We start from the raw sequence: 15,233 nt of genomic DNA, 5'->3' as shown, positions 1-15,233 counted from the left end.
GTAAATTGCTGTAAAACTTTAATAAATTGTACCAAATTAACTTTTGTAACAATTATATCGGCGGTCATGCAGACTGTCAGCGTTTGTTTTACGATTTCGCCATTTATTTTTGTCGACGTTTGTGTTAGCGTAGCTTATTAGGATATCCGGTTTCGGAGACTTAGTTCTCCGGAAGTTATCGGAAGCTGTCCAATGAAAATTGTGAGGGAACTAGACAGCAAAATGAATTGGTTACTGTTGAAAGGGTCGTAGATATTACAATATAGCATTTGATTGGTTCAAGTATACCAATAAGCTATTGATAAAAATACCATTATCAACTCTACATCTCCGGAACAAACAAAGGGCTTCATTGTCTTGATATAATAGCAGGTTAGTCCCCTCTCACGTGTGAACAATTGTTACCATTCAACGCCAATAAGCGTTGTTTATTGACAGGGTGGGTGTGATCAAATGGTTGCTCGCATGAGTTCTTTCGGGGTTGCCGATATATTAACTAATACCATACAGTTCCAGTAACATTTGACGTCTGTAAGCAGTGGTCGTCTGTGGTTAGTAAAATCGGCTCTCCAAAATTAAACATCATCATTTCTGCTACTTCTTGGCGTGCTACACTATCACCTGCTGTATCATTTATCGCATAAACATTTCATTAGTTATTGGTTTTGAAAAGCGTCCGGTTGCTGTGCCAAAGAACTATTTGTTGCTATCGCCAGTCGTTTGCTGCAGCTGGATTTTTAAGGACGATTCTACCACACATCAGTTTCCCTAATTTTTGGCTTTTGTAGCAGTGACATTTAGCCGGTGAATTTTTATAACCGATTTATTGTATACTAGCTTGTCTTCAGCCCACTACTCAAGTGGTGTATAGCTTGCACACATAGTCACTAAAGCAGTGTTCTGCCTCATAAGGCAATAAGCTGTAAAATCATGACATTGTCAAGTGCAGAAAAACACTCTGGCACATGCCCGTGGAAGTTTCCTCCCGTCCAAGAAGAGATAGTACAAAGGCAATATGTGTCCACTTCACACTCGATACCTCCATTAGACGACTCTCCTGGCATATTCTCCAGTTCTTATGAGGAATATTTAGTCGAAGAAGGTGGGTAAATTTACTAACCAACTTCTCTTTTTGGCTTTTGTCGCATTGCTCTTTAAATCTTTACCAGAAAATTTATTACACTACTCGGCGAAAATATGATACGAACATTGTCTAATAGGTATCTACCAACTTGCGGATTTAATCCAGTACCAAATATCATACTAAGTAATGTAACATGGGCTTTCTATCAAAATGTATTTTTATAAAACAGCTTATTTTTAAGTCACTCAGTTTTCGCTTGGTGATATGTTAGGAAGCAAATTTTGTAAGCCCGTAAAAGAGCTGGCTCTAAACTGCTGCTTGGACAATATATATAAATGAGATTCCTCTAACAATTTCGATATTAATATTTCTCACACGTTAACCAATTTTCCACGCAGAATCACAGCTAATCCTTTTATTATGTTTCCGATATGTTTGGCTTGTATCTTACGTTTAGTTATTTTATGCCTTATATATTATCTATTATCTTTGACGAAATCGGAATACACTAAGTTACTTACAGTGGTAATAATCTTTATTGCTAATATCACTTGTGAGAGTTGTCTGTTTTCTTCAGGCGTGGTAATTGGCTTACAGCCAAGTTTGAGAAGTGGAGTTTTCAATTTAGAATCATTAGTTTGTTATGTAAGGTCCAATGACCATGGCAACAGAGCACTTTGCAGGGCCAAGCTGTGATAACGCTGCAGTGTTAGTACTCTTGTTGTAGCCTGATAAGAATTTGCTCAAGTAATGGGTAGGCGTGAATCTTCGCTTTTTTCACATTGTTTTCCGTTTGTTACACTTTCTGTTCCTCTTGCTTTTGTTGTGTTGCTCGTTGCTAATATATTGTAACCTATCTCCTTACATGTTTTTTTGTTTTTAATCACGTATGGATACTGACTACAATTAATAGCGGTGTACTTGCTTAGAATGTGTGTTGCCAACATATTATAATTGTTTCTGTTCTGATATTCTCAGTCACTAACCTTTCCACCTGGCACCACTTGTCAAGAGGTTAGAATGTCAAATAGAAGATGGCAATGTTTTCTATGAAGGCTGCCTTAGCTAAAAACTGCCACAGCTGCTACTTCTTCAAAGTTATTCTGACATAGTAACAAAAAATTAGGAAAATACATCTGTTATCATTATCCCAAAACAAAAATACCACAGCCTTTGACTTGGTTACTGACATGTACTGAGTGGCATAATCTCTGGAGGCATCAAATACGAAGGTGTGTTATTTGCTGCACAGGCCATACAAGAAGGCAGTAGGCTGAGCCATTTATGCTGTTTTTGTTTGAGGCTATCAGGTAGGTTTACATTTTTAAGCTTTGGAATGCTTCTGAACTTTGCTGCTTGTGCTGTCTGGCTATTTGTGTCTCTAAGTGTCTCGATAATGTTTCAGGTAATCCTAGGTCAACCATTCGCTGAATTTTTAATCAAGTATAATAAACATAACGCATAGTCGTCTAGTCTGGAAGCATTATATTTGAATAAATTTTACCTTTAGCTTTTGAGTTGAAACCTGCATTACACTCCTTGCGTTAGGCTCCATATGCACCACGGTTTTTTGCCGTGAGAAGCTAGTTGGTCGATAATGTCCACAAGAAAAATGACTAATTCCCCAGTTGAAGATCAGAAAGCAATCAATTTGCTAATTATGCGCTTCTTGGCATGCACTCCTCCGGAGCCTGCTGCCAGTTCAAGCTGAGTTAGGCATGCTTGGTAGGCAGCATCTTCTGACATTTGCAGCTGTAGCGCCTGTCGTGTGACACTTATAGTGAGTAACAGTGCTGGTGGAGGAGGTGCAATGGAGTTGGACACTATGCATGCCTTGTTCAGTAGTGGTGAGTTGTATAAAGATGCATTTGAGTCGATTTCCTCTGTCTTACAGTCGCTATGTGACTAGTTGACAATGGTGGCCATTGATCTCTTTGTGTTGGTGTTTGGTTGAGATCACAACGTGAATCCACCTGCGTTAGGATATCCTGTCGTGGATTTGTCACATGAAATCAATGTCATTAATCACTTGAGTAGAAGCGATTCCATTGCTCGTGTACGGCTCGGTGAGGCACCAGCTAGTCACCGGCCCTCTCGCGCAGCCATGCTTCAGCTCTGCTGCGGGCTCTCTAGCCCCGAGCACAGGAAGAACGCTCCTCAGCTTAAAGGTTTGTGATCTAGTGTTGTCCTATTTTGTTGTCCTATTTTCAGCATACTGAAAAGTTGTTATTATGAAAAAGGGTTATCATAGTTGCGCTCCACGTCATCGTTACTTGAGGTCAGAGGCACTGGAACATTTTTTATCAGCAACCTTGTGCATTCCACTGTTCATTAGCCCCATCAACTGCCAGGCTACAGATGTCAAGTTGAGAGGCCATTCTTGTCTACAAGCAAGCTAATTCAATAAAGATTATTTGTTTAGTTAGGTTTAAGTTATCATACAATACACTCTCTGTTCGCTGTGCCTCAGCAGCTTTCTCATGCCGTCTTTAGTCGCATTCTTGGGGCGTTTACGATGTCGGAGGATCCTCATTCTTCTATACAATATCAGCTGCATGGATTATATGTTTTCCAAAGACTGATGAGTGATGACTTTTCATAGGCATGGTTTAATTTATACTTAGTTACTAGGATGGCAAATGAGTTAGCCTTTGATTGGCTCTTGCCAACACCAGCAGTGTCAGACTGGTACAGATTTGATTAACCAGTTAGACAAGCCGCAGACACAACTACTTCTCTCCAATGGGCATTGGTCTTTACAATTAGACCTAGTTGGCTGGAATGGCTGCAATCTGTTGGTACTAAAAAACTTTTCTCTATTGTTGCCTATGATGGCAATGAGCTCCATGTTAGTGTTAATCTTATCGCCCAGTCCTGATCTTATGCATCACCATGGCGACCCCAGCATAACCACACAGGAGTTTCAGTAATTGACTAACAGATTAGGGCGGTAATGCTCAAGTCTGCCTCGGCAGGACAAAGGTAGCTGCAATTGAGTAATGGTTGTTCCCCCAAGCCACTACATTGTTATTACACCTTTCTGTGTCTTGCAGGTGATACAACTGACTTTCCGACTAACATGGGTAATGTGAACGCCAATGGAGAGAGTCCTACCACAAGCTGCAGTCCTATCTTCAACTCTGAAAAAAAACAAGCCCCAACGGAAAATCTTACTGTAAAAGAACATTCATTACCGACATCTGCACAAAAATATAAAGAGAGTGGTAGTGGTAACCTAATAACAAGCAGTAGTGAGTTGATCAACAACAATGGTTTGAAGACAGTATATGTACCAAGCCCTGCGCCTTTGGCACCGGCGGATAAGGTCAGAGTCACAAAAGACGTAAATCATAGTCGATCGAATAGCAAGTCGAATACTCCAACACCAACTCGCACCAAGACAGCCGCATACCCAGCTCAAACTGGGGACCATCATAGATCTAGCTCTAATGGTAGCCTCAAGGATTCTCAGGCAAAGGACATCATGATCAGTTACAGTCATAGCGATAAAGAAATCATGCTAAAGTTGAAAGGTAGGTCCATATAAGTAGGTAGGTCCATAAAAGTAGGTAGGTCTATAAAAATAGGTTGGTCCATAGAAGTAGGTAAATTTATAGAAGTAGAGAGGTTTAGAGAAGGAGGTATGTCTAAAGAACGAGATATCTCTGTAGAAGTAGGTAGGTCCATAGAAGTAGTTAGGTCCATAGAAGGATGTAGGTCTGTAGAAGTAGTTAGGTCCATATAAGTACCCTAGGACACTTATGTATTCGCGGCATCTAACTTTCGCGTTTTCGCGGCAACAGCCTCTCGCGAAAATTTCATGAGCGAAACTAAACTATCATAACGAACGAGCGAAAACGCGAAAATAAATGGCTTTCTTCATTGATATTCACAATAAAATCGCCATATTAGAAATGCAGGCAATTTTCGTGTGTGGTTGGCTCATTGGGCAAGTTTTGCTAAACTCATTATAGCTAATACACCGACTGAGCAGCATGGCAAAACAAATTAAGTTAATAAGTTTTTTTTGGAAAAGCCTAAACAAATGAAGAAGATGATGATATTAGTTTAGTCATTGAATTTGTAACTGATGAGGATGACAGTCTGGTAGGGAAAGTAATAAAATTGAATAATAATTATTGTGGTGATGAATTTTATTACCAACCAAAAGCAATAACAACCCAGGGCCATGGCCACCGCGGCACCACGTGCTATAAATACTTGAATTCTAATATTGGTACAACATCAGCCACTGCAGCAGGAACCTAGACGTCATTGATAGTCCAGGAGACAAACTGCAGCAAGCGATCAAATTGCATTATTGATCTCGCCTACACATTTCTACCTGCGGTTAACAAATACAAACTACCGTACTTTTCGGACGATTAGCTGCTACTTTTTTCTGATGATTTGAGCTATGCGGCTTATAGGTGCAAGGGTGCGGCTAATCACTGTGGCTTTTTCTTTCACCGCTAGGGCGCACTAACGGGAATCTCCAATTAGTGCACTTCTAGCTTTGTAAGAAAATGCGAAACAATGCCTCACGGTACTGTCCCGTTAGGCACTACGTTAAAAAACGTCGGATAATACGAAACTGTGCCGTTCTGCACTGTTCCGTTTTAAATGGCAAAGTTGCTGCCACGTTAAAAAAGCACAGTCCTTAGTTCTGCGGCCTATAGTAAGGTGCGGCTTATGTATTGTTTTATCGTTTTTGGAAAATAAAGCACATGCAGCTTATATAGAGGTGCGGTTTATAGTCCAAACAGTACGGTAGTCCCAAATTGAAAAATATTTCGTACCAGTGAACTGGACCTGAGGAATCTAATGTTTGTTCCACTGCATTTATTTTCACATCACTATATTTTCGCACTCATCAGAGCTGCGAAATTAAGTTCCAGCGAAATTTTACTCTGTATGCTACTCACGAAACTAAATACTAGCGAAATATAAGTGTCCTAGGGTAGGTAGGTCTATAGAAGTAGTTAGGTCCATAGAAGTAGTTAGGTCCATAGAAGTAGTTAGGTTCATAGAAATAGTTATGCCATAGAAGTAGGTAGGTCTATAGAAGTTTGTAATCACTAGGAAGCTCTGCCAGCGTCATCTCACTAGAAAATATAGCTCATGGGACCTCTAAGCTGATTAGATATCTTTTTCTCCCTTGGGAGGTGTTTTCCCTCCCTCTATTGATCAGCAGCGGGCCTGCTACAGCGGCAATAAGGCAGCATTCTGTGTCTGCTGATAAACTTTGCTGTTGTTTTGTGCTTCATCACTCACTTGCGACCATTTCTATCGATTTTCTCAGGGCTATAATCTGTACCCTGCCCTTGTTAAAACATTTAATCGTGATTTGCACTGGTTCAACAGCTAGTCACCCAGCTAATATAACAATTCAAGTCATATATTTTACAGAGGCGCTGGAGGCCCATAATATCTCGGTCTGGGTCGACTTTGTCGGTCTCAATGCTGGTGTCGACTTTCTTAACAAAATCGGACAAGCTATCATCGATTCGAAGGTGAGTGAAGTCTGTGACTGGCATGCAAACATCGGTTGGAATCAATGCTAGTCTAAATTCAGTTCTCATTACTGACTTACAAACCAGTCTAATGAGTTGCAGAGTCCACATCACCGATAGCTGGAATTACGCATGGAAACAGTATGCCAAGTGTCACATTACAAGCCAGTCCTGCGTGTAGGTTAAAGAATTCCGTCGCCGTAGATACATCGAACACATCGAACACGTTAAGTCATTAGTGAAAAATGGGGCTGATAGATTCTAAATTCTACTGCCCGATTCATTTGGATTTAACTGCAAAAATTACACTTTGCAATCGTCTGGCGTAAACTCGTTATCACTCCTTTTATATTAGATTGATCGATGGTCACTCACTCAGTGAAGTATGTGTACAGCGCCTGCCATGAATGATAGTGAATGATTGGGAAAGATCCGGTAAAGCAGCAGAACAAATAGACTGACTCACACTATCAATCTGAAAGCGAATGAAATCTGTAAGCTGATAGCTTTGAGAAGATGCACAAAGAGTGTCGTTAGAGTTGAACAACACTCAGCCCTTGACTAGGTTCTATATGACTCGCTCAACGATTTTAAACACCCTCATCATGTATTCGCGGAGCCTGAAGCAATTTCTTACAACCAAGAATAGACTATGATAAACTATTAAAAACTGCAACACTGTCTGAATAATTATACTTGTAATCTTAAACCATCATCGTTGGAATTTCGTAATAGAACTGGTTGGATTATATAGAATGTGGCTTTTAATGTATATGCAGATAAATTCAAGGAATATGCATGCAATGTATGGTGACTGGTGTAGAGTCTATGCTAGAGTAGACAGCCTACCTTGTTTTATTTGCTCAACTTAAGTTCTTTGGATAAGCTTGTACTGGATTCGCTAAATAGTATTAAATTAGTTGAATAAAAAATTAAGTTCAATAAATTGGAAAAAATTTTTATGTTTATGAATCTGATACTAACCTATATTTAGGCACGCCTGTTGGAGTATCCGCTTTAGTCTAGTATTAAGATGGCAGCGGCATTGAGCCATAGGAATCACAAAGTTAGGCAGCTCACTTTCAAGCTATTATCACATTCACCTCATCACTCTCTGTCTAAATGTTTGGTTAAAGATATTGTAGGTCAAAACATTCTCGCAGTAGAAGTAATGAAATGCCAAGTGACAGCTACTTCGTATCACGCAGCCATTGTTGCATGTTTTTAGTTGTATTATGCCAAATTTTGTAACAAATTTGACATATTAGAGACACTCATTGGTTGCACCACTTTATTTGGTAATAACGTTGAAATTGTGTGGACACTCTGATTTAGCATTGCAAGCCGGTGTTCCCTCAGTCTTCCTCTAAGGTCATCATATCCAAACAACTTAATAGTGTGAGAGATAACCATTAATTGTGATGGAATTTTACCAGTATTAAAACTCATATTAGGATCAGCAAGCTGGAGGAGATATAGAATCACTTCAAGACTATTGCCATGAAATTCTGCAGCTAGTTGGTTTGTTTAAACTTTTAAGTAGGTAGTGGTGATTTTTTATTTGCATTTAGGCAAAGAATTATCATAATCAGCGCAAATACATGCACCTCTCATTCACACTGGTTTGGTTCTCAGGTGTTTGAATAATATTCAAGTGTTTCGTATCTTTCTTTTTTTAGTTTAGTTTTTAGTTTGAAAACCTGTCCAAGTGGAAATAGCAATGGAAAAAGAAAAAGGTAATGCTTTCCGTAGAACTAACGAGGGAAATTTTAGAAAATCATTGTTGAAACCTCCAAAGCTGTCTAGCAGTTGTTGTTGGGAAGATAAAAAGGTGCAAGCTCTAGAAAGAAAAGAAAGCCTCAATTAGGGAAAGAGGAAAGGATGGTCGTGATAATTGAAGGTTAGATGCATAAAATTAAATTCAAAAATTATAAATCTTGGTTCAAAGTTTGTGTAGCCAGTTATAATAGCTCCTTATTTCTGTCATGGCCTTTCCCTGCACCCCATCCGTCTCTTGTATTACCGAGGCTACACCTCCGTCGCGCTATATTTAACGTAAAATTGAAATGCCAATAATACCTTCATCGATTATTAACTGATTAGTTAAGCTTATTCTTTACATATAATTTGATTTTTTACATAGTTTTTAATATAGATTGATATAGTACTTTTTATTGCTATATGTAATTACCTAAGTATTTATTATTCATTTTTATGGTTGTGGAGCCAATTAAACAATTCTTACAAGATGTGTTCTTATAGGAATAGATGGTGTGTCTAATCAATGAATGTGCTTTTAAATTCCTTACATGTAGGGAGTGATTAGGTATACATGAGACATTAGGATTCACACTCTTTTAACTTGTGCATTGATTAGGCTACACAATTGTAAGCGAAAGCCTAATTTGGGTGGGGCCTGTTAGCAGTCGATAAGCGCAAACGCTGTCTCCAGAGATCTTCAAATATTTGGTTTTCAAGCTACGATAACTGTAAAATAACGAGTGTGTTCAGTATGTGTTGAAATGTTTTATCTGATTTGTTCATTGTTCTTCAATAGAGCAATTACCCATCTGGTCAGCTACCGCTAAAACAGAATATAGAAGATAACTCCAAGTTTATGGATATGCGTAAAACTTAACGACTGTTTGCCGAGTAGTGCATTTCGTGATAGGTATTTTGTAATACGTCGTCATGCGTGGCTTTCTATGGTAGCCTACATGTAGAATATCCGAAAGCACCCACCCATTGTATGTCATGAGTGTAGCGTGGCACTCATAGCTTGTATAGCATGAACATTTATGTGAGCTGCATTATTAACAAAATCTATCTGCTCACTGATTCATCATTGGAATGAGGCGTCATCAAATTCTTTACCTTTTATCACATACCTTACCTGCGTTAGTTGCATCACTCATGAATGGACATTATAGGAGACTGACAAACACCAGTAGATTTAAAAACAAGCCATTAACCTACATTTTGTAGGTTATTCCAATAGATTTTCATTTTTTTAATAGTTTGTATAAAAGCGAATTCTGCTCAGTTGCTTCAGACTTCTTTTAAAAGTATTTTATTGAAATCGTTATTCATTGTTTAGTCAGCTGAGAAATAAATTGATTGATTTTCCTTTTGCAGATGTTTATCACATTATTAACTGAAAGGACAGTCAAATCAAAGTTTTGTCAGGATGAGTTAGCGCTGGCCTACATCTCCAACAAGCCCATTTTTCCGGTCAGCATTCTTCCACAATCAGAGATATTCCCTAAAATTCCTACAGGAATGTAAGTAGCCAGAGCTTGGCATCAGTTAACTACGGTGGGAGATCTGTCAGCGTAGCAGCTAATGTGCAGTGTGTATGGGCAATTGCTGCTTGTCTGCTTAGCTTACTGGGAGCTGAGGCTATGCCTATCCGGTTTTTAACAGCATTTTCGCACAAACAATGGCTTGTTGGTCTTGGCTAGTCATGTGATAAAGGATAAGGGAACCTTGACGACTAGAGCTATGCCCGGTTGCAGATAGCAATTCAAAGTTGTATGTCATTCTTGTCACCCCCATTGGCCTTTTTGGGTATTGTTTAAAAAACACTGTTCAATGTTTCGTAGGTTACTAGACAACAGTCAAAGTGGACTGGCACTTAGAGCTTGTCTTGGGGCAGTACCAAACCAGATATAATTACCGCATTGTTGAGTTTTGACCGATGATGATGATTTTGTGCCAGGAGTTCTTAGGCATGCGTAATCAGCCCCCCATGTGTAATCACAACTCTGATCAAGGAAACTTGGTTAGACTTTGCTCTTGTTTGCCCTTCTAAAGCGTGCTTGAGATTGACTGTATATAACAAATTCCTGTGACAGCTGGTTGGTTGGTGACTTGTAAGTTCCACGCTATGTTCAAAGTGCACAGTCTACTTTTCTGGTTGAAATGTTGAAACATTTCCCCTGTCTTTTGCCTGTTTACTCTTACTGTCCTTCTTGGAGCCATTATCGCTCGTCGCTTAATTGAATTTCCTCGCATGTTTATCACATTCTGCCAGGATGAGTGTGACGCCGATTGACATATGTTAAGATGGATGCCGCTCACCGGCCCAACTGGCTCAACTATATTTAGTAGCAGCCTGGGAATTGTATAATGATAATGTCACATATTACATGGTGTACAGCGCAGTTGGGAGGAAATGTGTGAATATCTCAAGTGATGATATTCTGCTGTTCCACAGGAAACTGCAGTTGGCACGGTTCGAATGGACACAGATATCTCTCGATACGCTGGAGGCAGATGTCGGCCTGTTGCTCAAGAAACTCAAGGCCTGTCTCGATGACATTGATGGTGTCAAAGATGAGCACTTGGACGGTTAGCACAGCTTTCCTTTAGTAGATGATTGTTAGTGGCATGCTACTAATTCTCTTGTAGCCGTGTGTTATGTCACAAATGGCTATCGCGCATAACTCATGCACTCATTACATAATGTCGTCGGCCATTTTCAAGATTTGGAACTATGAAAGATGGCTGCCAACTGTGGCAAGCATATTATAGTTAGAGTTAAAAATTTTATATTTGGCTCTGCACCCGGGGAAAACTGTGGAAAAGATAACCTTTTATTAAACATTGAACAAGGAAGTACAACAAAACAGTTTGTTATGGACAGAAATCTTGAAAAGCTATCAGAAGAAAGGAAGGCATGGAAAGGTGTTGAGGATCTGGTGACGTATGATGGGGCATCAAAGGAATATCGGACTGGTGTTGCCGAGTTGTATTTTAGGCTGTGTCATGGGAATTTAGAGAGTGACACGAATGTTTTCGGTATATAAGATAAAATTTGCATTACTTAGAAATGTGTAGGACGTATTTATTTTAGACGGTAAGATATTCTATAAGTTGTTTTATTTAACAGATCTTACGCCTGTAAGTTTTCCTATCTGCACGTAAAAGTTTGTCGCAGCTTGCAGCAGTACTTATCAGTTTGTGGGTCTTACGATTCATTCTCAACACAATTTTATTTCCTTTCATTTGGTTGCCACATGCGCATCTTACGTAATATGGAGTGTGATGAAGTTCTTACCCCTTGTTTATCTAGTCCATTTCATTCAAAGAATGTAAATGATTTGGAAATCGTGGTCAGTCGAATACTGATACACACTTGTGATTTTGAGGATAATCGATTCCAGGAATCCTTAATACAGATGTGATTGAGATATGATTTCCTTGTGCCACTGCGATCTATGTGACTTCTTTGTATTCGACTAACAACTCGTGGATGCCTGGCCTGGTGTAGGTTGTTTAACTGGTAATTATGAGCACAATTTTTATCGTTGGTAGGTTTGCCACCTCTTTCACCAGCTGGTGAAGAGGGTCCTCTGAAGAGGAAGCCTGTGCTGAGGAAACGTCATACTCGACCAAAACTTTATAACCGCTCTAACCGGTCACTCTCACGTTGCAACTCTATCATCGAACAAACTGAGGATATAGATGCCCTGGCAGAGTTTTGGGATAGAAACTTTAAGGATCAGCAAACAGTTCTCTTTGACAAGTACGTATCCAAGTCATGTTCAACTTTTAGTCTGTATCGCTCTGCCCACTAGCTATACTGACGCTAGTGGGCAGAGCGACTATTAGGTTACTACACGAAGGTTTTTCATAAATTGATTTTTGGTTAGCTAATTGCCGTTTGTTGTTTAATTTTTTACCAATAGTAAACTACAATAGATTGATCTCTGTTAGCAACAAAAAATAAGCCGTTTTGAGAAGAAAAAATGATCGTTTTGCAATACTAAAAGAAAGAAAATCCGAAAAAATACGTATTTGAATAAAATTTAGAATCTTGTTTGTAAATTGTTTCTGCTTTCTGAATATTTTCCTAGAGTGCAAAAAACTTTATTTTACTGTCATGGTGTCCTCCAAAAGGTATAGGCAAAGGCAAGGCTTATAGAGGAATAATAATATGCACACGGTTTCAAGACTGCGATGTGGGTCTCTGCAAGATCGAATGCTTCCAAAAGTACCATAGCTAGAGAAACAGTTATATGAAGAATTGACTTGAAACATGTTTATTTGCATTTACCTGTATCATAAAAACATAATACACGCATTCAATATGATAAATAAAAGTGCATGAATGATTTTTTTTAATCAATTTGCGAAAAATTAATTTGCCCAGGGAGTCTCAAATACCTCAAAAAAACTCGTCTGCTAAAGGGTTAATCTGTTGCACTGACTAGCTTCATACACTCCAAGTTTAGGACAAGTATAGAGTTATCTTTTTCTTGTTTTAGCTTTGAGGCTGCATTTATGAAAGATTATGAGCGTCAGCTGACCATGACCTACGGAACATCAACAGACCGAGAATGGTTCATCGATATTCTTAAACGAGAACTAGAGGTGGAGGAAGATGGACTTATACACAAGGATAAGTATAAAGGTACAGATTTAGTCGATCCGGTTTAACGAGCCCTAGTAATGTGAAATAGAACTGGTCTAGTGACACAAGCACCCGTTGCAAGGTGGTTGAATAATTACTTATCAACTTTATGCAGAGTTCATCACTGAGGATTGCGATGGGACGATGAAGGAGCAGCCGATTCTCAAGTGTGTCAATGATTTGGCTGTAGAGAATTATACTATGAAAGAGGTTTTCAACATGGACTCTTCTGTCAGACTCGATGCCATCAATAATCTAGGTAAGCAGGTCTTTCTTTATTATTCTTTGAGCTCCTGACATGACTTTGATTGACAATAAAAAAGAATGTGAAATTCCATAATTACAATGATTGATGAGGAAGGCAGGCACATGTGGGTTGAATAACGAATGGTCTTCCATCAATTTATCACTTGATGTCTTTTTGTTAATTTAATGTCATGAAATCGCCATTTTTAAAATTTTTGTAGCCAAGTTTGGTAGCGTAGCTGTGGTGGAAGCTTTACTCGACCTCCTAGACGACCAGGAGCACGACGTACGTGCCTCCGCTTGTATATCGCTTGCAAAATCAAAGGCTGGTGATCTCGATATGAAGATAGATAGACTGATGAAGTGTTTGAAGGATAAAGACAGATTTGTGAGAGAGAGCGCCTGCATTGCACTTGGCTATCTCAAGGCAAACACAGCTGTCCCAGCACTCCTACAAATATGGTAGGCAGCTTTTGCCGATTTAACATATGAATATAATTGTTTCCGATCACATGAGATATTAGTAATGTGTTGCAATGTACTGCGCATATGTAATCTGCTTTTGTGCCTATATATAAATGCATAATGTGCCTTAACACTATACATATATGATATGGATGCCTTTTGCTCTGTACAGATATTATGGGCTTCTGTGCTGTACATATTTAGCTTCTGTGCTGTACATATGTAATGTTTTTTGTATTGTTATTCAAGGACTCAAGAGTTGTCATAACATGTAACCAAATGAGGCGCGCTGACTAGTATAAGTAATATGGTCCATCCTGAAGTGAAAACAGTAAAAATAAAAATAAAGCATGTAATGAAATGGAAGCAATGCGAATGATGAAACAACACTTTGTACTTGCCAGCATTACATGGACAGAAGATGACAAGTGTGATAATTACTCTGGATGGCCCATTTTAAAATTTCAGTTTCAACATTTTGAATTCAATTCGGGTTTGGTTTCAAGACTGAAGTGCTATGATGTCAAAGCAATTAATTTGTTGTTTAGAACCTTAGTGTTTACGATATAATAAACATATACATTTAAAAAGGCACTCAAAGTGTGCTTTTGGTTGAAACATGAAAATAAGAGAATGAACATAGCTCAAAAACAAGGCTTTCACTAACACATGAAAGGGTCTCCAGTATGTTGTACCAAGTCAATGATGTGGTGTATATTCTGGTCTTACTTCCTTTTAGGCGAAATGACTATATCTCAAGTGTTAGAGACGCTGCTGAACTAGCCCTCCAACAAATTGGCGGAGATGAGGTGAATAGGGCTATGAAGATGACCAAGGTACTTACTGCGGAAATACAAGAGTTAATAAAGGTAAGTTTCTGCTAAATAAAATGCTGTTTCCCAACAGATAGTTCCCCCGAATCAACTTTCTTGTAATGGTTGTTTCCATGTTTGCAGGTGCTCACTGGCAGGACATCACCTAAGAACCCAGCTCGGCAAAATAAACCGTGGGGTTACAAAACCCTCCCAACAAACTTTGGCAGCACAGCTCCAACAGCCTTGACTTTATCACCTGCTCCACATAGGAATCCAACAGATTTGGAGTCTGGAGCACTGTATGACATATAATTATTGAAACATGCAGGTCGGGACATACTAGTCACACAACCAAATTGAGCAATAGTCAAACTGATTTATCTATTATCACCCTTTTCTAGCCCACATTTACTTACTTTCTATTGCTCGTTATATTTTTCGAGCTGCTTCACTGACATTCATTAATTTTTGATAATTTAATTAACATTCAACAATTTCATTCCCAGCACACTTTATGAAGTTATTTAAATCTTAAATTATATTTGAATATAACATGAACATTAATACTATTTGTTATGCAAACAGATTGCACAACAATAAAGACATCTTTATTGGAGGTTGCAGAGTTTACTGCATGATTCTTATTTGCGGTATGTCAACACAAATGGTCAAGTTGTCATATATAAATAAATAAA

General features: G+C 38.8%; 1 protein-coding gene across 5 annotated transcripts; it reads left to right on the top strand.

Annotated features, from left to right (window-relative positions):
- Positions 1 to 223: 223 nt before the first annotated feature.
- Positions 224 to 15,154, top strand: LOC137390242 (uncharacterized). Of its 5 annotated transcripts, XM_068076566.1 has the most exons (12): positions 231 to 372; positions 950 to 1,102; positions 4,138 to 4,617; positions 6,494 to 6,597; positions 9,733 to 9,878; positions 10,814 to 10,947; positions 11,914 to 12,124; positions 12,867 to 13,012; positions 13,128 to 13,271; positions 13,480 to 13,720; positions 14,463 to 14,592; positions 14,680 to 15,154. In XM_068076566.1, the coding sequence occupies exons 3-12, from the start codon at positions 4,164 to 4,166 to the stop codon at positions 14,848 to 14,850; spliced, it is 1,881 nt and encodes a 626-aa protein (XP_067932667.1). In that variant the 5' UTR covers positions 231 to 372; positions 950 to 1,102; positions 4,138 to 4,163; the 3' UTR covers positions 14,851 to 15,154. The 5 variants fall into 5 exon arrangements, with proteins under 5 accessions (XP_067932668.1, XP_067932667.1, XP_067932664.1 ...); XM_068076567.1 differs by lacking the exon at positions 950 to 1,102 and having other exon boundaries at positions 224 to 372; XM_068076563.1 differs by lacking the exon at positions 231 to 372 and having other exon boundaries at positions 526 to 1,102.
- The last annotated feature ends 79 nt before the right edge of the window (positions 15,155 to 15,233 follow it).

Source organism: Watersipora subatra, chromosome 3, assembly GCF_963576615.1.
Source record: "Watersipora subatra chromosome 3, tzWatSuba1.1, whole genome shotgun sequence".
Classification (NCBI taxonomy): domain Eukaryota; kingdom Metazoa; phylum Bryozoa; class Gymnolaemata; order Cheilostomatida; family Watersiporidae; genus Watersipora; species Watersipora subatra.
This window is presented reverse-complemented; position numbering and strand designations above follow the sequence as displayed.